Source organism: Mesoplodon densirostris, chromosome 15, assembly GCF_025265405.1.
Source record: "Mesoplodon densirostris isolate mMesDen1 chromosome 15, mMesDen1 primary haplotype, whole genome shotgun sequence".
NCBI lineage: Eukaryota > Metazoa > Chordata > Mammalia > Artiodactyla > Ziphiidae > Mesoplodon > Mesoplodon densirostris.
Window position 1 is genome coordinate 18555171 of NC_082675.1, and position 21591 is coordinate 18576761.

Genomic DNA, 21591 nt, shown 5'->3' on the forward strand with positions numbered 1-21591 from the left:
ATGGTGCTCTGTGATCAGTGATCGTTGATGTTACTATTGTAATGGTTTTGGGGCATCACAAACCACGCCCATAAATAAGATGGTGAGCTCAATAAGTGTGTTTTCTAACTGCTCCGCTATCTGGCCATTCCCCTGTCTCTCTCCCTCGCTCAGGCCTCCCTGTTCCCTGAGACACAACAATGTTGAAATTAGGCCAGTTAATAACCCTACACTGGCTTCTAAGTGTTAAAGTGAAAGGAAGAGTATTATGTCTCTCACTTTGAATCAAAAACTAGAAATTATTAAGCTTAGTGAGCGAGGCATGTCGAAAGCCGAGATAGGCTTACAGTTAAGCTTCTTGGGCCAGTTAGCCAAGTTGTGAATGCAGAGGAAAAGTTCTTGAAGGTCTCCAGTGAACCTGGAATGATAAGAAGCAAAGCAGCCTTATTGCTGATATGGAGAAAGTTTTAGTGGTCTGGAGAGAAGATCAAACCAGCCACAACATTCCCTTCAGCCAAAGCCTAATCCAGATCAAGGCCCTAACTCTTTTCAATTCTGTGAAGGCTGAGAGAAGTGAAGAAGCTCCAGAAGAAAAGTTTGGAGCTAGCAGAGGTTAGTTCATGAGGTTTAAGGAAAGAAGCTGTCTCCATAACATCAAAGTGCAAGGTGAGGCAGCAAGTGCTGGTGTAGAACCTGGAGCAGGTTATCCAGAAGATCTAGCTCAGATCATTAATGAAGGTGCTCACTAAATAACAGATTTTCCACATAGATGAAACAATCTCCTACTGGAAGAAGATGCCACCTAGGACTTTCATAGCTAGAGAGGAAAAGTCAATGCCTGGCTTCAAAGCTTCAAAGGACAGGCTGACTCTCTTGTTAGGGGCTCATGCAGCTGGTGACTTAAGTTAAAGTCAGTGCTCATTTACCATTTTGAAAATCCTAGGGCCCTGAAGAATTATGCTAAATTTACTCTGCCTGTGCTCTATAAATGGAACAACAAAGCCTGAATGACAGTACATCTGTTTACAACATGGTTTCCTGAATATTTTAAGCCTACTATTGAGGCCGACTGCTCAGAAGAAGATTCCTTTCAAAATATTGCTGCTTGTTAACAACTCACCTGGTCACTCCAGAGCTCCGGTGGAGAGGTACCACGAGGTGAATGTTGTTTTCATGCCTGCTAACAGAGTATCCACTCTGCAGTCCGTGGATCAAGAAGGAGTTTCGACTTTCAAGTGTTACTATTTAAGAAATACATTTTGTAAGGTTGTAGCTGACATAGATGGTGATTCCTCTGATGGATCTTAGCAAAGTCAATTGAAAACCTTCTGGAAAGGATTCACCTTTCTAGATGTCATTAAGATCATTCATGATTCATGGGAAGAGGTCAAAATACCAACCTTAATAGGAGTTTGGAAGAAGTTAATTCCAGTCGTCATGGATGACTTCAGTGGAGGAAGTAACTGCAGATGGGATGGAAGTAGCGAGAGAAGTAGAATTAGAAGCGGGGCCTGAAGATGGGACTGGATTGCTGCCATCTCATGATAAAACTTGAACAGATGAGGAGTTGCTTCTCATGGATGAGCAAGGAAAGAGGTTTTTGAGGTGGACTCTACTCCTGGTGAAAATGCTGTGAAGATTGTTGAAATGATAACAAAGGCTTTAGATTTAGAATATGACATAAACTTAGTTGATAAAGCAGCAGCAGAGTATCGGCCCCAATTTTGAAAAAAAAGTTCTAGTGTGGGTAAAATGCTATCAAACAGCTTTTCATACTACAGAGAAATCTTTCGTGAAAGGAAGAATCAATTGATGTGGCATACGCCATTGTTGTCTTATTTTAGGAAACTGCCGGGAATTTCCTGGTGGTCCAGTGGTTAGGACCCTGTGCTTTCACTGCCGAGGGCGTGGGTTCAATCCCTGGTCGGGGAACTAAGGTCCGGCAAGCCATGCAGCATGGCAAAAAACTAAAAAAAGAAAAGAAAAGAAAAAGGAAATTGCCACAGCTACCCAACCTTCAGTAACCACCACCCTGATCAGTCAGCAGCCATCAACACAGAGGCAGGACCCCCAACCAGAAAAAAGATTATAACTCTCTGAAGGCTCAGATTAGATAGTTGGCTTTTAACAATAAAGTATTTTTAAATTAAGGTGTGTACTTTTTTTTAGGCATAATGCTATTGTACGCTTAATAGTGTATAGCTACAGTATAGTGTAAACATCACTTTTATATGCACTGGGAAACCAAAAAATTCTTGTGACTCGCTTTATTTTGAGATTTGCTTTATTGTGGTGGTCTGGAACCAAACCTGCAATATTGTTGAGCTGTGTATGCCTGTATACTGCTGCTTTTCCTATAGGATGGCTGAAAATTCATTTTTATTTTAAACAGTGTTAGTTTCATTTTCAAATAGCCCGTTCAATATGTTTTTTGTTTTTTTGGGGTTTTTTTGGCTGCGTTGGGTCTTCATTGCTGCATGCAGGCTTTTTCTAGTTGCGGCGAGCGGGGGCTACTCTTGGTTGCGGTGCGCGGGCTTCTCATTGTGGTGGCTTCTCGTTGTGGAGCATGGGCTCTAGGCATGCGGGCTTCAGTAGCTGTGGCAAGTGGGCTCAGTAGTCGTGGCTCATGGGCTCTAGAGCGCAGGCTCAGTAGTTGTGGTGCACGGGCTTAGTTGCTCTGCAGCATGTGGGATCTTCCCGGACCAGGGCTCAAACCCGTGTCCCCTGCATTGGCAGGCGGATTCTTAACCACTGTGCCACCAGGGAAGCCCCTGTTAAATGTGTTTACCTTCGAGCTCTGGGCACCTCTGTGGGCAACTACCTTAATTTTGAAGCCATGGATCCAGTTATTAATCTGAAAAGGCACAATAAGTAATTTAAATATTTTCCCTATGTTTTTGCTCTTTTCAGACACCCTACTTGTAAAGAGAAGGCTCTTGGGAGCTGCTCCTAAGAAGTGGTTCTTCGTCTTGTATTGACTCCCTGCCCCCGTGAACTTCTGTGTCCCAGTGTTTGTCGCAGCAGCACAGTGACGTTGGTGTGAATAATTGATTGTGGTGTCTCCTCCTGGAGACTGTCAACTTCTTGAGAGCCGGGCCCGTTTCCTTGCTCACCATTGCATCTGCAGCGTCTAGCATCACGCCAGGCGCACGGTCAGAGTTCAGTAAATAGTTGTTGAATAAATGCATGATGAGTGACTGGGATTAAAGACCTCTTCAGCATTCACAGTCGAGTGTATGTGTTATGTGTATAACCCCGTGGGTGCTGCTAACTCTGTTCTCCTTGAATTGTGTGTGTTTTATTAGGGGATGTGGACTGGATCCCAGTGAAAGAAGCGTTCTCTATAGATTTGTAGGCTTTAGATTATAATAGTTATATTAATAATAGGACCCTAGAAATAATTTATTTTAGTTCTCCTATTTTATAGATGAGGAAACAACCAACCATAGCGCTAAAATGATTTAGTGGTTAGGTGACTGTGTCAGGATAAGCTAGTCTTGAATCCAGGCCAGAGTTATTCCTACTCTTAGCTCCTCTTGAAATATGGTCAGGGGTATGTTTATTTAATCACTGCTTGCCCAGGGTATAGGGTATTAAAAAGGGAAGACAGAAATTCTTCAGTTGAAGGAGATTACTCTTTTTTTGACATTGCTACTTTTGCTATGGCTAGCCTTATGAGGGTCTTCATAAAAATGCCTTAAAAAAAAAACCACAAAAAGATCTTGGAGTCCAGTAATTTCATTTCCTGGTATAAGTATATTGCCAAAGAATTATGAAAATTTTATTCCAAGAGACACTCCATCTGACTAAGTAGTGGAAACAGACTTAGCAAGTTTGAACAGTCGTACACAGTGTGCTTTCCCCCAGTTGTTGATAAGAAAAGTAGGTCATCAGTATAGAAAGAGTATTTTGAAACACATTCGTCATTAATTTTTAAGTGAGAGTGCTGGGCCAGTCATGGGGGTAAAAGTTCTGCAGTTGGGATGAGAGCTCTTGGGATTAATTTGGCTCTTTGAAGAGAGCTTCCGAGCCTGACCTCCTGTGGGGCACCTTAGGAAGATGGTGGCAGCCCAGAGGCTTCTACTCAGTTCCACTGCATTGTCTGGGCAGGCAACGCCTGCTGCTGTCTGATGGGGGTTTCTTCAGCAATCCCTTCTCAAAGCTCCAGGGAGGGGTATAGTGGGTGTGTTTATAAAGATGCTGGTGATAAGCAGAAAACTGGGAGATAGAGGGATTGTAAACATGTCATCCTGACACATTATCTTCTGAAAAATCTGCTCTTCCTTTGATAATGTAGTTAAAAAAAATTCTGTCATTGAAGAGCTAGAGATGACCCATACACCCTTGTCATCTCCTGTGTAGTAACTGTAAAATTCGTGTTGTGTCATTCTTCTTTATTTTAAGGGAGTTCCAGGCCCTTTTCGGGCATCTTTTAGTTGTAAAGGGTCTCTTTTTAATACAAGTGTGAGAGAGTCGATTTGAGGATTTGGGGTTTCTGTATTTAGGATCTTTATCTGTTGCTATTTTGCTGTCCATGTCACACTCATTTCTTTTTTTTTTTATTTCAGCCTCACTGAGTGTAGTTGACACACCGAGTTGTAAGATATTTAAAGTGGGCCTCGCGGTTAGTTGATGTACGTGCATAGCTCGTTTGGTCTCTTGTCAGACTGCATTTTCAGCAGTCACTCTGAGAGCTGCACGTCTCACTCTGTCATCGGGAGCAGGGAGCGCCTATGTTGATGGCAGGCAGCCCCCACTTCTTTTTGTAACCAGTTCCTAAAATGAGTACAAAATTGTAAAGTGTGAAAGTCAGAGTCCTTTTCTTAGAAAGCTTTAAAAGGAGTAAAAGGGGCTTCCCTGGTGGCGCAGTGGTTGAGAGTCCGCCTGCCGATGCAGGGGACACGGGTTCGTGCCCCGGTCCGGGAAGATCCCACATGCCGTGGAGCGGCTGGGCCCGTGAGCCATGGCCACTGAGCCTGCACGTCCGGAGCCTGTGCTCCGCAGCGGGAGAGGCCACAACAGTGAGAGGCCCGCGTACCGTAAAAAAAAAAGAGAAAAAGCCTGTCCGTTGCACCTCACCTTTTAGAACTTGTTCTTGATGTGTTGATTCCAGCCTTTTAGGCATGTCGGTTCAGGCTCTTGGACAGTTGAGCACAGAACCCTCTGGCCTAAGCCTGAGGGTTTTCAGTCAGAAGCAAAGATTGGTTTCCTTTGGCACAGCTAATGCACCCTCTCGTTGATCTCAGCATATTTGAATGCGAACAGCCAGTTTGTGTATTGTATAAAGTGTGAGCCAAGCGCAGTTTCCTATTTAAAAATGGCACCAACAGGCCAGGTGGAACTGTGAGCTGTGGAGACGGCACTCCATGGAGCGGTTCTGAGAGGCCTCGCTGGCTGACGTGGGAAAGCCAAACTGTATGTGTGTGGAGTTTATCACTGAAAAAGTATGAAAGTTCAGGGGGTGAAAAGTTGAATTGCCTCGTACTTTGTGGTTCGAGGTCATCGTGTCTCTCTCCGAAGTCCTTTATCTTTGGGCAAGTCACACAGTGTCTCTGGGCTGAAAATGAAAGGCCGGAACTGGTGACCCTTTTTACTCCAGGCTTCTGTGAAGACCCAGCCTGGATGTTTCTTGGTAAATCTGACTTGCATTTCTTTATCTTTTCATTCCAAGAAACGTTTAAAAACCAAAATGATAATGGGTTCTTGAGTCGAAACAGAGTGCACTTAGAGTCGGTATGCCTCCTTCTTGGCATTTTAACCTAGTACCTGGGTGGATAATGGGATGAAAGCGTTTGGAAGGCTATAATGAGCGTGAATTTTCGCCCTTTACTTTCGCCATTCTTGGTGTCATGATAAATTGAACCAACATAAGGGCTGTTCCATACTTGCAGTCAGTTGTCTTAAGTGGAGTGCAAACCTTTCAGCCTTAGCTGCTGTGTATGAGGAATGTTGTGTATCTATCTGACTTTCTCCTGTGCTTTATATAAAGCAAATTGTTGCATGCGGTCTTTTTTCTTCCTTCGTAAAACAACTTCTATTAAGGTAGGTAAATTAGGCGTATTTTTCTTGAGTATCTCATATATGAATCTGTTAATTAAGGAATTGGATGCAGTACAAATGATTTGTTAGGTGAACTCTTCAAGTGTCACTGATGAATTTTGTTTAAGGACATTCAAAAAAAAGCACAGCCGTCTCATATCTAGAATGATGAATGTTGAATTTTTGTATTTAATCAGAGCACCTCCCGTATTTGCTTTCGGTGTCTGCTTTCTTGTGAATGTGTCTTCTATGTAGGCTTACACATTACCTTTCTAACCTCTTACAAAGAATTTTTAACTGTTGGCATTGCCATTGAAATAGCTGATTTCGGGACATTTGTTTCCTCCTCTGCTGTCCTGCTTGCCACTTTCTATTAAATAACGTGTCCGATCTCTCCCACATTAAAAAGGGCCAGAAAAGCATCAACTTAGAGGGAATGCCCTATTGGGATATTCTGGAGTCTCCTGTGGTTGCTACTGGCTAGGGGACGTGCTCAGCCTCCTGAGTCCTTGAGTAATTGACGCTCTGGAATGGTCTCAGCTAATGTGCCGAGCAGGATTTTGCTGCGAGTAGGAGTTTTCCTGTATGTGTTCCTAGCAGGATGTGTTTCCTTTTATACAAACCATAGAAGTGCATCTGCTGGAATCTTTAAACAGGAAAATGTCAAAATTGTCGTCATTTTTTACAAGATTGATGGAAGTAGACAGAAGAGAGAAAAGGTAGTAACATTTATTCAGGTGTTTTGAGTATATTTTATTTGGTGCCATTATAGTATTGTAAACACCCTGTCTTGTCTACATTTTTCCCTCCCAACACCCATCACATTTCTTGTATGGCCTGTGAAATAAATTTTCTCTATAACTTGACTAGGCAGTACCATAAGAAGCACACCTTCACACTCTCCTAGAGGTTGAGGATGATGAACTGACTGTAAGATGGAAATTTTCTTCTGAGAATGATTTTTAGCAAACTTTACTCTGATGCTTATAAAATAAGTCCTTAAACCATGGACCTTATTTTTACAGCTTGTTCTTGGTTAAGATGTTTACCCAACATGTAAAGAAAATTTTAATCATTTTTGTTTCCTTAGATGAGCTGCTAAGTATTGTGGATCTTGGTAGTCGGCTTTTAGATTTTCTTTATTTGGAGCTGAAAACGAGAATATATTATCTACTCATTAGAAATTTATGTGGGAATGTAAAATTGGTGCAGCCACTATGGAAAATGGTATGGAGGTTCCTCAAAAAATGAAAAATAGAGCTACCATATGATCCAGCAATTCCACTTCTGGGTATTTATCCAAAGGAAACTAAATCACTGTCTTGAAAAGATATCTGAACCCCCGTGTTCACTGCAGTATTATTTACAATAGCCAAGGAAGTGGAAACAACCTAAGTGTCCATTAACAGATAAATGGTTGGGAAAATGTGGTATGATGGAATATTATTCAGCCATTAAAAAGAAGGAAATCCCGCCATTTGTGACAACATGGATGGATATTGAGGGCATTATCCTAAGTGAAGTAAGTCAGATAGAGAAAGACAAATATCTTTTCAATATATCAGGGGTCCACAGCCTGTTAGGAATCAGGCCACACAGCAGGAGGTGAGTGGTGGGTGAGCGAGTGAAGCCTCATCTGCTGCTCCCCATGGCTCGCATTACCGCCTGAGCCATCCCCGCCACGCCACCTCGCCTCAGTCCATGGAAAAATTGTCTTCCACGAAACCGGTTCCTGGTGCCAAAAAAGGTTGGGGACTGCTGCTGTATATCACTTACATGTTGAATCTTAAAAATGAAAACAAAAACAAAACAAAACCCAAACTCATGGAGACAGCACATTTTGGTGGTTGCTAGAGGTGGTGGATTAGGGGGGTGGATGAAATGGGTGAAGGGATCTAAAGGTACAAACTTCCAGTTATAAGATAAGTAAGTCCTGGGGATGTAATGTACAGCATGGTGACTATAAAAAAGATAGATAAGTTAAAAAGAGGTTTACTACGACGGCTGCTGGACAATCAAGACTTAACTCTTGCTTGGCCTTCAGTATCATCTAGAACCTTGGGCAGAGGAGACGTGTCTTTGTTTCTAAAACTGAGGTTTCAACCACATCCCAGAGAGAGCATTTCAGAATTGGGCCTGTGCTCTCAACCTGCTCTCACATTGTCTTTCAAAGACACCTCAGTTTTTATTATAATGAAAACCATTCTAGAATAGTCCCAGTCTTATTGGAAATTTGGGCAGGCCTATTATAAGGCCTTGGGTAAGGTTTGTAATTCCCAACATTTTGTGGAAATTAAAAACCACGTTGCATTTTTTCTAAAATCAGTTTATTTTGAAATTTGTAAACATTTCTTTCATTTGCTTAATGAAAGACTTATTGCTACATTGTCTCCCTCTTTATTACTACGAGGATCCTTTATTACAGTGATAATTGCTAAGAAAAGGCCCTATGCAGTTTGAAGAATTTGTACTTGAAAGACCTAATGAGCAGACAACCTCTCCAAGGTTGAACTCTGACAAGACATTTAAAATTGAGGACTTCCCTGGTGGTCCAGTGGTTAAGACTCCGGGTTTCCACTGCAGGGGGTGTGGGTTCTATCCCTGGTGGGGGAAGTTATGCATGCCTTGGGGTGTGGGCCCCCCCCAAAATTGAATGTACTCTATCCTTGGACTTGGTGTCTATGTATTAGTTCAGGATTCTTTCACTTACTCTTTTTAATATAACTGAAAATTAGATTTCTTTATAAAATGCTTTAGTTTTGGGGACACTCTAGTTGTATAATTTGGAACAAGATATTTAATAAAAGGACGCCTAAGTTTGATGATATGACCGTTTGGAAATTTATAGCCAAGCGTTTAAAAAATTGGTGAAACACTAATACCATTTGATAATGCAGGCCTTTTTCTCGAGAAGAGGGTTTTTTTTTTCTGTAGTAAACAGCATGCTGAGGTGGGAGAACATAAAATTTTGTAAAGGTTCCTCGATAACTGATACTAGTTCATTAACATGAAAATCATACTTTTGGCTCATAATCAGTAGGAAATTGATTTGGGTTTTCTCCCTTGGGTAGGGAAACCTATTAGCAGTCTCTTAAGTAATAATTGTTGACATTTATTGGACAGTGCTTATTACTATGCTTCAGATTCTATGCTAGGTACTTTGCAGATTTTTAAAGAACAGCTTTATTTAGGTATAATTCACATATCATACAACTCACCCTACTTGAAGTGTACAGTTCAGTGCTTTTTAATATGTTCACAAATATGTGCAACTATCACCACAAATTACAGAATATTTCCATCACTTTGGAAAGAAACCCTGTGCTCTTTAGCTGTAACCTCCTATTCCGTAGTACCCCTTCCTCCCCTCCAAGCACCGCTAATTTACTTTCTGTGTCTCTAGGTTTCCCTGTTCTGGGCTTTCGTGTGAATAGAAATCATAATATGTAGACTTTTGTAATTGGCTTCTTAGTGTAATATTTTCAAGGTTTATCCAAGTTGTAGCATGTATTAGTAAGTACTTTATTTTATTTTATTTTTTAAATATTTACTTATTTATTTAGGCTGTGCTGGGTCTTAGTTGCGTCAAGAAGGTTCTTTAGCTGCGGCATGCAGAATCTTTAGTTGTGGTGTGCGAACTCTTAGTTGCAGCATGCATGTGGGATCTAGTTCCCTGACCAGGGATCGAACCCAGGCCCCCTGCACTGGGAGCTCAGAGTCTTAGCCACTGGACCACCAGGGAAGTCCCCTACTTTTTAATTTTATTTTTAATTGCCAAATAACATCCCATTGTGTGGATATATCACATTTTGTTTTTCCGTTCATCCAATGGGTATCCAACATATGGGTTGTTTTCACCCTTTGGCTGTTGTGAATATGCTGCTATGAAAATTCCTGTACAAGTATTTGTGTGAATACCTGTTTTCAGTTCTTTGGGGTATATTCTTAGTTGTGGAATTTCAGGGTCACATCATAACTCTGTTTAATCGTTTCAGAACCGCCAGACTGCTTTCCAAAGCAGCTGCACCATTTTACATTCCCGCTACCAGTGTATGAGGGTTCTGATTTCTCTGCGTCCTCATCCATGTTTGTTATTCTCTGGCCTGATATTAGCCATCCTGGTGGGTGTGAAGTGGTATTTCATTGTGGTTTTGATTTACATTTCCCCAATGGCTAAAGATGTCCAGCACCTTTTCACCTTTTATTGTATGTTTGTGTATCTTTTTTTGAAAGATATCTATTCAAGTACTTTGCTCATTTTTAAATTGGATTATTTGTCTTTTTGTTGTTGAGCTGTAGGAATTTTTTATATATTCTAGATACAAGTGCCTTATCAGATACATGATTTCCAAAAATTTTCTTCCATTCTGTGGGTTGTCTTTTCACTTTCTTGATGGTGACTTTGAAGCACAGAGGTTTTTAATTTTGATGAGGTCCATTTTGTACACTTTTTATTTAGTTGCTTGTGCTTTTGGTGTCATATCTAAGAATCCTTTGCCAGATCCAAGGTCATGAAGATTTATTCCTGTTTTCTCCCAAGAGTTTAAAAGTTTTAAGCCCTTATATCTTTGATCAATTTTGAGTTAATTATTTTATATGATGTGAGGTCAGGGTCCAGCTTCTTCTGTATGTGGCTATTCAATGGTCCCAGCACCATTTGTTGAAAAGACTTATTTTTCCCCCCATTGAATGGTTTTGGTACCCTTGTTGAAATCGCTTGACCAAAGATGTATGAATTTATTTCTGCACTTTCAGTTCTATTCCGTTGGCCTATATGTCTGTCCTTGTTCTGATTTTGTCAGATTTCTGCAAGATGATCATGTGATTTTTGGGTTTTATCTGATTGATACATGTTACATTAATTGATTTTCAGATGTCACACCAACCTTGCATTGTGGGATAAGTCCCACTGGGTCATGGTGTATAATCCTTTTCGTATGTTGCTAGATTTGGTCTGCTAGTATTTTGTTGGGGATTTTTGTGTCTATATTTATAAAAGATATTAGTCTAGTTTTCTTGTGATGTCTTTGTCTGATTTTGGTATCAGAGTAATACTGGTCTCATAAAATTTGTTTGGAAATTTGTTCCCGTCTATTCTTTGTAAAAATTGGTGAAGAACTGGTATTAATTCTTTAAATATTTGATAGACTTCAGCAGTGAAGCCATCTGGACCTGGGATGTCAGATGTTGTTTTTAATTCTTATGATGGGTATCATCCCCTTCATTTTATAGATGGGGAAACGGAGGCTCGTAAAGGTTAGTGGCAGAGCTGGGATTTGAATCTGGATTACCTTATGTAAAGTACTAGGATGATAACAATAGCCGACATTTATTGTGTATTTAGTTATGTGTTTTTAACCGGACAGGGTACTTTAACGAAATCATCTCCTGCTATAGTCCCATTAGCAAGTGCTCATTTAATGATCACTTTAACTTTATATGTAATGTACCCATTTCCAGATAGAGAATCTGACACTTAAGGAGATTATGACTTTGCCCTACTGAACCACGGCCAGGAAGCAAATGGTACAGCTGTGCTTCTCACTCACAAGGTTGCCTGACTCTGGAGCCTGCCCTCTTAATTGCCTTTCTCTATTGTGTGCAGCAAAAGCAGCTGTGCCACATGTGGGCAGCTGAGCCAGATCAGATTTGACCTTGGATGTGAATGGCCTGGCCCAGACAGCACAGCACTCCGGGATCCCCAGCTTTTCTCACTCTCTCTGCTCTGTAGCTAACTGTCCTCCATGGCTGTAGCAAAAGAACCTGTCTATCATTCTGACTTCGTGTAGTTAGATGAAAATTTGTGTGACATATGTCACTCTGTAATACAGAAATGACTTTTAAAGGTGTGTCAGCCAGGGCCTCCCTGGTGGCGCAGTGGTTGAGAGTCCGCCTGCCGATGCAGGGGATACGGGTTCGTGCCCCGATCTGGGAGGATCCCATATGCCGCGGAGCGGCTGGGCCCGTGAGCCTGTGCTCCGCAACGGGAGAGGCCACAACAGTGAGAGGCCCGCATACTGCAAAAAGGAAAAAAAAAAAAAAAAAAAAAAAGGTGTGTCAGCCAGCCGGCAGATTTGTGTGATGTCGTTCAGTGAAGACATTCAAAGCACTTTCCATATTTATGTTAATATTCATATTGTTGGTGAGATTAGATGGTATCTTGGCCTATTTGAGTGAAGAGGAAAGATTGTCTCCATTTTTCAGGTTGAAGGGCTTCCTCAAATGTCTGTTCACATTGAATAGTGGGCCCCAAAAAGCTGACCCAATGCCTGTGTGGGTAGGGGGGCTGGGTGGGTGGTGGACCTCACAGAGGGCGGTGAGGGCTGACTTCCTGTGGGGCAGGGCGGGTGCTATCTCAGCCAGGCAGCCAGCCTTCTGGGAGCTCCCAGAACACAGGGCTGGAGGCTCCCCTGTACAGGACCAGGTCGTCTGTGTGGTACCTGCTGGTACCCGTGCTCACCTGTGCTGGTGGTGTCCTGTCCAGGGCCTGCCCTGTGGCTTCTGGGGCGGGCGAGGGGTGGCCCCTGACGGTGCAGCACTGGAGGAGCAGCGCTGGGTGTCTGGCTGCTCCTAGTTAGGCTTTTGGTCAGTTTTCCCTGCAGCCCCTCTCCCACATCTGTTTCCCTGCTGAGCGCTCGGCGGTTTCACAGTGGGCCTGGTGTCCTTCTGTGAGCCTCTCCTCCTGAGACCTCCGCTGAGTGGAGAACACTCACTTCTGTCAGTTACACTTGCCTGACAGCTTTCCTCTTCCACGGTCTTGTGGTCACATTTGCTGTCTTGTAGGCTCCTTTCCAGTGTCCTTTCGCTTGTCCTTTGGTGTTTATACCAGCTTTTATTCCTTTCCTGTCATTTTGTTAGGATTTCAGGAAGGAGTGGCGGTAAATGCCATTTGTGTTTCTTTTGTAAATTAACTCTTCATGTCCTTTGTGTAATTTCCTACTGGGATTTTCATGTTTGGAATCTATAAAAACTTCATATATGAAGGATATCAACTCTTTGGCATATGGTGCAATTCTCCCTTCTTCTTTGTTAACTTTACTTTTGAAACACTTGCTGGAAGGTAATGGCAGGGATTCTGGCTTCTGCTGACTTGTGCGGATGGTGGGGTAGGGAAATGGATCCTGAGACCAGCTGGCTGTACATTGGCTTTTGTGTGGATGTGCTTTTCTTTTGGTTTTCACCACCTCGTGGAAGCTGTCTTATCTCCTCCAGTTTGAGAAGTATTCATACTGTTTCACAGATGGAGGACCCCGGCCAAATGGAAGCAAGTCATTTGCCGTCTCCTCCACCAGGTGATCTCAGCCTCTGGTCCTGGTGGTCAGCTGGGAAGGTCTGGCAGCAGCTGGGCTGAGGAACACGCCTGCTCACCAGCTTGCCTAGGCTTTGTCGCCTCAGCCCAGCCACACGCCCTAGGCTTAGAGAGAGGCCGCTTCTGTACATGCCTTGAAAGGGTAGAAGGAGACTGGCAAAACCAACTTCTCTCCTTTTGTGCTTAGCAGTGGGCCCAGAGCCACGAGGAAGGGAATTCAAGGGGAGGAACTAGCAGCAGCCCCGCATGTGTCCCATTTGGCATGAGTGGATAGGTGTTAGTTAGCCCTCCTGTCCTTGGGGATCAGGGGGACTGGTTTTCAGCTGAGCTCTGAAGGTTTGACTGTGTTCCATCTCCACTTGTGTTTTCCCGTGGCTCCTTCCTCCCTAGCCAGCGTGAATGGAATGTCCTGGCATTAACAGACAGGAAGAGGACACTGTGGTGCAGCCCGGGAGACCTCAGGCAGGTGGGGCTGCTGATCCTAAAGCCTGAACGCTGTCAGTGCGCATGTCAGGTGGACAACCCAGTGGAAGTTGCAGTCCAAAATGACCCATGGGGAAGCCTGGGAACACCAGCTTGGTGTCACTTCCTGTCCCCTAGGCCCTCTGGTTTACTTGGGAAGTGGCTGTGGTGAGTGATCAGCTCTGACATCCTGGTTTCTGTTACCCTCCCTGAGTTTTTCTGTTCCTCTGTCTCACTGCCGCTGCCGGGATCACTCCAGGCCTTTCTCAGGCCTGGTTCACCATCACAGCCTCTTAGCCCAACCCCTTGCTTTTCGCTTCTTGCTGTCTAAGAGGTCCAGTGTGCTAGCGTCAGACCTCTTGTCATCCTCGTCTCTACTTTCCATTAAAATTTTTGCCACTCTTTTCCAAGACCTGGCTTTTGCCCCATGGTAGCAGTCTGACTCCTGGTAGCAGTCAGCACCAGGAGTTTGGTTCCGAGTTGCTCTGATTGTCCTGCCTGTGTTGGAAGCCTCTTGAAGGCAAGGGTGGTTTGCTTGTGTTGGATTCTCCACTGCATGTAGTTGGTCTTGTGGAAACACTCGTGAGCAGTCTCCGCTCTCAGACTAGAGAGCTGATGTCTGGAGAAAAAGCTGAAAAATGGAAAAATTACCTTGGCAGACTGAGGAAAAAGCCACAGTATCATAATTTGGGAGAGGAAGGATTCCTCAGTTTCAGGTCTGTCAGGTAACTTCACTTTGGAGTTTCCTTGTCTGTAAAAGGGGAGGGCGGGTTAGAGTGGATTGTCTTTCCATTCCCACCCAACTCTGAAAGGCTAATTTCCCTTCATTCTTTACCTTGATCTTTCTCTTGAAATTAAAACTGATGAGCTGTTTCTGGATCATGAGTTAGGAATTTTTCATTTCTTTGTCATTCTTGCCCTGACACATTTTGCAGTTTTCTCTGGGTATATGCTGCTAAAGGAAATTTGGATTTGCCATTTGGCTACATTTTAGGAGAGCAGACAAAATGCCATACCATTCTGTTTTTTTTTTTAGCTTTTCATTTGTAAAAGTAAAGCTTTCACTCGGGGGCATGATTTTAATATACTTTTTGTTCTCCCACAGACACGATGAGGCGAGTGGTACGACAGAGCAAGTTTCGCCATGTATTTGGACAAGCGGTGAAAAACGACCAGTGTTACGATGATATCCGGGTTTCTCGAGTGACCTGGGATAGTTCCTTTTGTGCTGTCAATCCCAGATTCGTTGCCATAATCATAGAAGCGAGTGGGGGAGGAGCGTTCCTTGTACTCCCTTTGCACAAGGTAAGTCATCTGACTTTCCATCCTGTGAGACACCCTCCGGTAATCTCTGTTTAGTCTGTAATAGATTGATTTTGGAGATTGATAGTCACTAAGCATTGTGTGATTTCTAGGACCATTAGACTTGGATGTAATTGAGCTTAAGTTCCACACGCTTTACTAACCACATCAGTTTTTCTCTGACAGAGAATCATTAAACAGAATGGCAAATTCTGTTCTGGGTGTGCCCTCTACGGATGAAAAAGATTCTTATAGTGATGCTGTGAGCATGGACAGGCACAGGAATTTTATGATTTGGTTCATAATCATCCAGCCTTCATAAAAGTTTTTCCCAAAAGTGCAATTTTAGAAACAGTTATGTTTTTAAATGGGCAGAAATTGATAAGATTATAAGAAAATCTTTTTTGTGTGTGAGGTCATGAGGACTCAGACCTTTTGGTTTTGCTTTGTTTTTGGTTTTGAATGGTAAATGGGATGAGGGCTCAAGAAAATGTCCCCAAACAATGCAGATTTCAAGTCTGGACAGTAGTAGGTTTCAGCATAGGATCTAAACAGCGTTAACAAGCGGTGGAAATAAAGGCTCTTTATTGAAAGTGGTTCTGTGTGACTTTGAACCCGCTGGGCTTCCTAGTTCTCCCTTCTCCTGACTTTATCCTTCCAGACAGCCCTCTCCAGTATGGGGGAGAAGACTGGAGATCTGTAATTTTCTGCCTGTTCTTGAAAATTGTAGATGAAAGTCTGTACTAGCTTTAACAGGAAATCCCAGAATTGCAAATCTTGGGGGGTGGGAAACACCGTGAAGAGAGATCTTGGAAAGAGTCATTTTCTGATTAGCTTTTAGGAGGAAAATAAGATTGGTGAGTCCTGAGCCCTAATGATAAGGATGCAGATGTTGGGTCATGTTACAGCTGTTTCCACTCTGCTGGGAACAGTGGGTCTCCCTGAGTCGGAGCCATGCCTAGTAGAGGCATGTCTCATCATATTGGACCATGTGATTCTGAAAGTGGTTACAGTAACATGAATTTCTGTCAAAGTATTGTATTTTGGTGTTTTTTCCTTAGGAAAACTCTTGCTGGGAAAACTTCCAATTCTCTTGTACTTTTCATTCTCTCAGATGCTCATGACTAACTTGTTTTATTTTAACATCTGATTTGTATCTCAGTGGCTGGATTGATGTGATATTACACAATAGAACCATCTCACTACAGACGAGATGGATGCCTTTGGGGAACAAATCTGACATACGTTTCCAAACGTACTGTCTTATTGGCAAAGTTGTTAATCATGTTTTAAAGGAGAATCTTTTCATTAAATTGAAGTTAAATTTTCTACTCAGATACGTTTGCTTTTGTGGAGGAGATTGTTTCAGTGGTGAACAATACATTACACTATTGTAGCTGTACTTACCTGATTTGGGAGTGGGGGTTGGAGTTCAGTGCCAGTCGCGTTTGATCTCCACAACTTTCTAGTCGATTTGTTCACCAAGAGCAAGGAGCGTTTGGAAACTTGACTTCTCAGTGGTGGGTCTTATGGCAGCCAGCTGAGAAGACACCTTGCCTCAGCTTGTCAGCCAAGGTCAGGCACTGAAGTACCATGATCTCTTCTGAGTTCAAGAGGGATAAATTTACGACTTTTTGCTTCAAAGAAGGAGAATAAGCCAATTAAGAAGCCCCGAATAAACTTTTGAACGGCTAACCTTCCTCCAAGTTCAGACAGTTCTCTTCAAGTCCCACACTCACAAAAGGCTCTGTGAGTCCACCTTTGCTTTCACAAACCATGGGAAACTTAGAGTTACATTTATACTGTTTAAGGGAGCCCTGTGTGCAGGTCCGAAGCTAACTGGATCTTATGCTTTGGTTTTCAGTTGCATTAAGTGACCAATACCTAATAAATAGGTTTTATTATTTTGTTCTTCAACCAGCTGTATAGGAATTGGGACAGAATAAGTTGCTTCAGAAATTATCATGTTTGAACGAAACGTTGGTTTTTGGAGGAGCCTCGAGGGTCTGTCTTTTTCCCAGGCTTATAATACATTCTGTGTGGCTCACTCCTTAAATATTAATTTGTGTTGGAGGAGGTGACATTGGCATAAACTAAGCCCAGTGACACCCATTGGAAATAAGGTCAGTACTTGGGGTTATTGACTTTTATAATCAATGGGTTCACACGTACTCTGGGATTTTTGTGTATTAGAGTGTGTGTATTGAGCCCTTAGGGTCAGTGTGGCATCGAGGAAGGAACATGGGTCTGGAGCCAGGGGTTCAATCCTGTCTTGGTCCCCGACTTGTGGTGAGACGTGGATATGTCGCTCTGTCCTTATGCTCTCCCATATCTCTATCTGTAACGTGAGGGGCTCTATATAAAAGTGATTTTCTAAATGGTTCTGAAGAACTTAGGGGCAGGATAAAGATGCAGACGTAGAGAATGGACTTGAGGACACGGGGAGGGGGAAGGGTAAGCTGGGACGAAGTGAGAGAGTGGCATGGACTTATATATACTACCAGATGTAAAATAGATAGCCAGTGGGAAGCAGCCGCATAGCACAGGGAGATCAGCTCAGTGCTTTGTGACCACCTAGAGGGGTGGGATAGGGAGGGTGGGAGGGAGATGCAAGAGGGAGGGGATATGGGGATATATGTATATGTATAGCTGATTCACTTTGTTATAAAGCAGAAACTAACACACCATTGTAAAGCAATTATACTCCAATAAAGATGTAAAAAAAAAAAAAAAGTGGTTTGCTACCCAAAATTCAGCAAAGGAAACACTGTTATTCCTTTTTTTTTCCCTCCCTGGTGCCAACACGTAACTTTGGGAAGTAGATGCCTTTTTACTCGTGGCTGCTTTTCCGCCAAGGGCAAGGCTGAGCCCAGCAAAGAAAAGTGGTCTGTGGCTCCTGTAGACAGTTCTGTGTCTTGGGAGCTCTTAGAAGGATCCGCTGTAATGGCAGGGCCTAGCCTGGAGCCCCGAAGTGTCAGGTGACAGACACCCACCTTTCTTTTCTTCATAAGACCCTGTCCCTTGACTACTTACTATCTAGGCTTTTAGAAAATAGAACTATGTTCCACGTTGTCAGAAAACCTAGATTTCTGCCTGCTTTAAAGGGCTGATTGCCCTCTGGATATCTATTTCATTATAATTTTAGTATAATAATGAATATTTGAATAAGGATCGTAAGTTTTACATTTCTACAGATGTTTCGTTGTTCATGTGGTACGAGGTCTTCACTGTTCTTTGACTCATGCACGTGTGGTTTGATCGTCTGTAGACTGAGTGTCTGCCGGGTGCCATCTTCTTTCTCCAGGAGCACTGCGTCTACTTTTCATTGCGGTCAGTTTCCTGACCACCTCCCGGCCCCCAGGAGATTGCTGGTACTGCGGTGTTTGTCTCACCTTTAGAAGTGCAGCCTTGAAGGACAAAAACATTGGGGACCTGAGTACATGGTGAACCCATTGATCCTAATACAGGACTCTGCCCTGGAAAAGAGATCCTACAACTTCAGTGTCCTGGCAACTTTGAAGTAGTTTTACAACGAGGTGCTGCCTTTGTTTAAAGGCAAAGAAAAACCAAATACCCACATATAATAAGAAGTGATGCTTGAAATGAAGACTGTGGGAAATGATGCTCTGGGTGTGTACTGGGCTCCTGTATGTGTTGATAGCAGTCTAGGATTTCTCTAAACATGAACTTAGGGAAGTGGGTATGGTTTTTGTGTGTGTGTGTGTGGTACGCGGGCCTCTCACTGTTGTGGCCTCTCCCGCTGCGGAGCACAGGCTCCAGACACGCAGGCTCTGCGGCCATGGCTCACGGGCCCAGCCGCTCCACGGCATGTGGGATCTTCCCGGACCGGGGCATGAACCTGTGTCTCCTGCATCGGCAGGCAGACTCTCAACCACTGCGCCACCAGGGAAGCCCTGGGTATGGTTTTTAATCACTATCTCAAGAGACTTCTGGCAGTGTGTATGTGTCTGTGTGTCTGTGTCTGTCTGTCTGTCTGTGTGCCCCCGCTGCTTTTTTTTTTTTGCTGGTTATAGTCAGCCAGGTTGGTTTTAGTGATGCTTTTGGGGCCTTCTGTCCATGTTAAAATTGAATATGTGTGTACTGATCTTAAGATGTATTGTGACTCTTTCTGAAAGGCTCCCATTTTGAAACATGGCCTTCCATGAATTCTTCAAAGTTAGTTAGCGTCAGCAGTAAATAGGACTTATTATTGCAACCTCATGAGGCTTATGATTAGATTCCAGGAGAATCATGGTCTCTGTCTTCCAGGACTTAAAATTAAAAATGGAAAGAGTGGTAGAGACAAATACATTGACACATACACAGCAAGAGGTAAGCTTAGGAACGAATATATGTTTATTTAAGTGTATGGTTTATGAGGTTTTTGTTTGAAAGTTTTTATTAGAGAAAGTAGGATTTTAAGAGGTCACTGCTGGAGGAATACGGAAAGTGCTCAGCCCTGAGGTGGGGCGATTTAGATTAGCCCACATGATTCAGGGTTTCTTTTGTAATGCTTCCCTCAAGCTGTGGCATGCTGTTCAGTCATGACTTCTCAAGGTGTGGCTTAGTACATTTTCTTATTCTTTGGTCTTTCATAGGATGAATAATATCAGTCTTGTTGAACAGAAGTTGGCTTTGTGGTTTTGGCCATTGCGTTCTCCCCGCAGCTACACAAGCTTTCTCGTCAGGAGCACACAGGTTCCAGCCCCCTGTGCACTACCACTTGGGCACGAAGGGCACGAAGGGCACGAACGAGCCTCTCCTTGTGCAGGAGCCACGCTCGTGATGTGAGACCAAGGCGTTCCCATCCCTGTTGTGAGCCACGGTGGCTCCTACAAATAGCAATGTTAGATGTCTGTGGGCACAGGCGTGCGCATACACACTAAAACTTCAGATCACAGTGAACCTGGAGCAAGGGTTGAGGGAGCTGGTTAGAATTCTACGCTCTTGATGTCTTAACATCCGCGTGGACGGAGGATGCAAATTGGAGGGCTCCTGTCTTCCCTAATCGCTTTCTCCCTTCCTCCCTTGACTGTTCTTACTTTGGAGGATTGGAGTGATGTCTAATTTGGTCTTCCCAGTAATTGCCTAGGAGAGCAGCTCTGCTCTGGGCCATGATGGGATGGGTGTGGCCAAGTCTTCGTCAGCCTTTTGGGTCACTGTCTCCTCTCTCTTCTTGCTCCTCTGGTGTAGCTGTGAGGTGCCTTCTTATACACAGTTATGTTTCTCTCGTATATTTTAAGAACTGTGTGTGGGAATATTTGGGATCTTGCTTTATTTATGTCTGTGAACTGTCTTTTCAACTCATTTTGTAGTCTTTCTCAACTAGAGTTTTGTGAAAGAATTCAGCACCCCCTACAGAAAATCATTTCAGTGAATATTTTCTTAGTTTTCTCAAGAAAGGGACATAGCTAAGCCTTATAGATGGATAGGAGAGAAATTAATCCATTACATAAAGTAGCTGCCTTAGGGCATTAGGACTTAATTCCTTCACAGAACCCAGGTTGACAAGGGCTGCTTTAGAGTATTTTTCTGTCATATTTATTGAAGAAGAAATTTATTGAGGAAGAAATCTTGGTTCATTTCGGTCAGTATTCTAAGTGCTCCTTCTTGATGTTTAGTATCCAACTCAAATTTTATCTCCAATTTGCTGAGACAGTGGAAATCATCCTTTGGGATTCCTTAGCTGCTTGTCTCATGCCACTAGTACCACAGGCTGCATTATCACATTGTAATGTAATTATTTTCTTAGCCACATAACAGATAACGGGAGGGTGGTTGGAATTATATGCTCTTGATCTCTTGACCTTCGCTTGGATGGAGGATACAAAATGGATGGGTGTATGGTGGGGTTCTCCAGCATCTCACCTTACTCTCTTGTGGTAGCAGCCTCCAAGGTGGGCTCCAATGGTTCTCGCCTCCTTGTGTCTTGCCGTTGTGTGGTTCCCTCCCACATTAAATAGGGCTGACCTGTGTAGCCACTAGGATAGGGAGGAATTGATGGAATGTGACTTCTGAGACTCGGTCATAAAAGCATATGGCTTCTACTTTATTTCTTTTGGAGCTTTCATGCTGTAAGTACACTCAAGCAGCTCTGTGGAGAGGTCCACAGGACCGCCCGCCAATAGCCAGCACTGACTTACCAACCACGTGAGTGTGTCATCTTGAAGGTGGATCCTGCAAACCTAGCTGACACCTTGACTTAGGAGAACCCTCAGCCAGAACCACCCGGATACGCTGCTTTTGAACTCCTGACCCACAGAAACTGTGTGAGATGAGAAATGCTTATCATTTTAAGTAGCTAAATCTTAGGGTAACTCATTAAGCAGCAGTGATAACTAAAACATGTACAGTTGACCCTTGAAAACCCAGGGGTTAGGGGTGCAGACCCCTTGGCAGTTGAAAGTCTCTATATAAGTTTCCAGTTGGCCCTCTGTGTCCATGGTTCTGCATCTGCGGATTCAACCAACCGTGGATCTTGTAGTACATATTTTTTGGAA

At 43.3% G+C, this 21591-nt stretch overlaps 1 protein-coding gene across 2 annotated transcripts in view; it reads left to right on the plus strand.

Moving 5' to 3' along the window:
* CORO1C (coronin 1C) overlaps positions 1 to 21591 on the plus strand; it is a 79967-nt gene that overhangs the window by 13587 nt on the left and 44789 nt on the right. Inside the window, exons 2-3 of one of the 2 annotated variants that reach the window (XM_060118387.1) lie at positions 2890 to 3131; positions 14895 to 15094. In XM_060118387.1, the coding sequence (XP_059974370.1) occupies positions 14900 to 15094 (195 nt within the window). In that variant the 5' untranslated portion in view covers positions 2890 to 3131; positions 14895 to 14899. The remainder of the gene's footprint in view (positions 1 to 2889; positions 3132 to 14894; positions 15095 to 21591) is intronic. The other variant, XM_060118388.1, reaches the window with a different exon arrangement.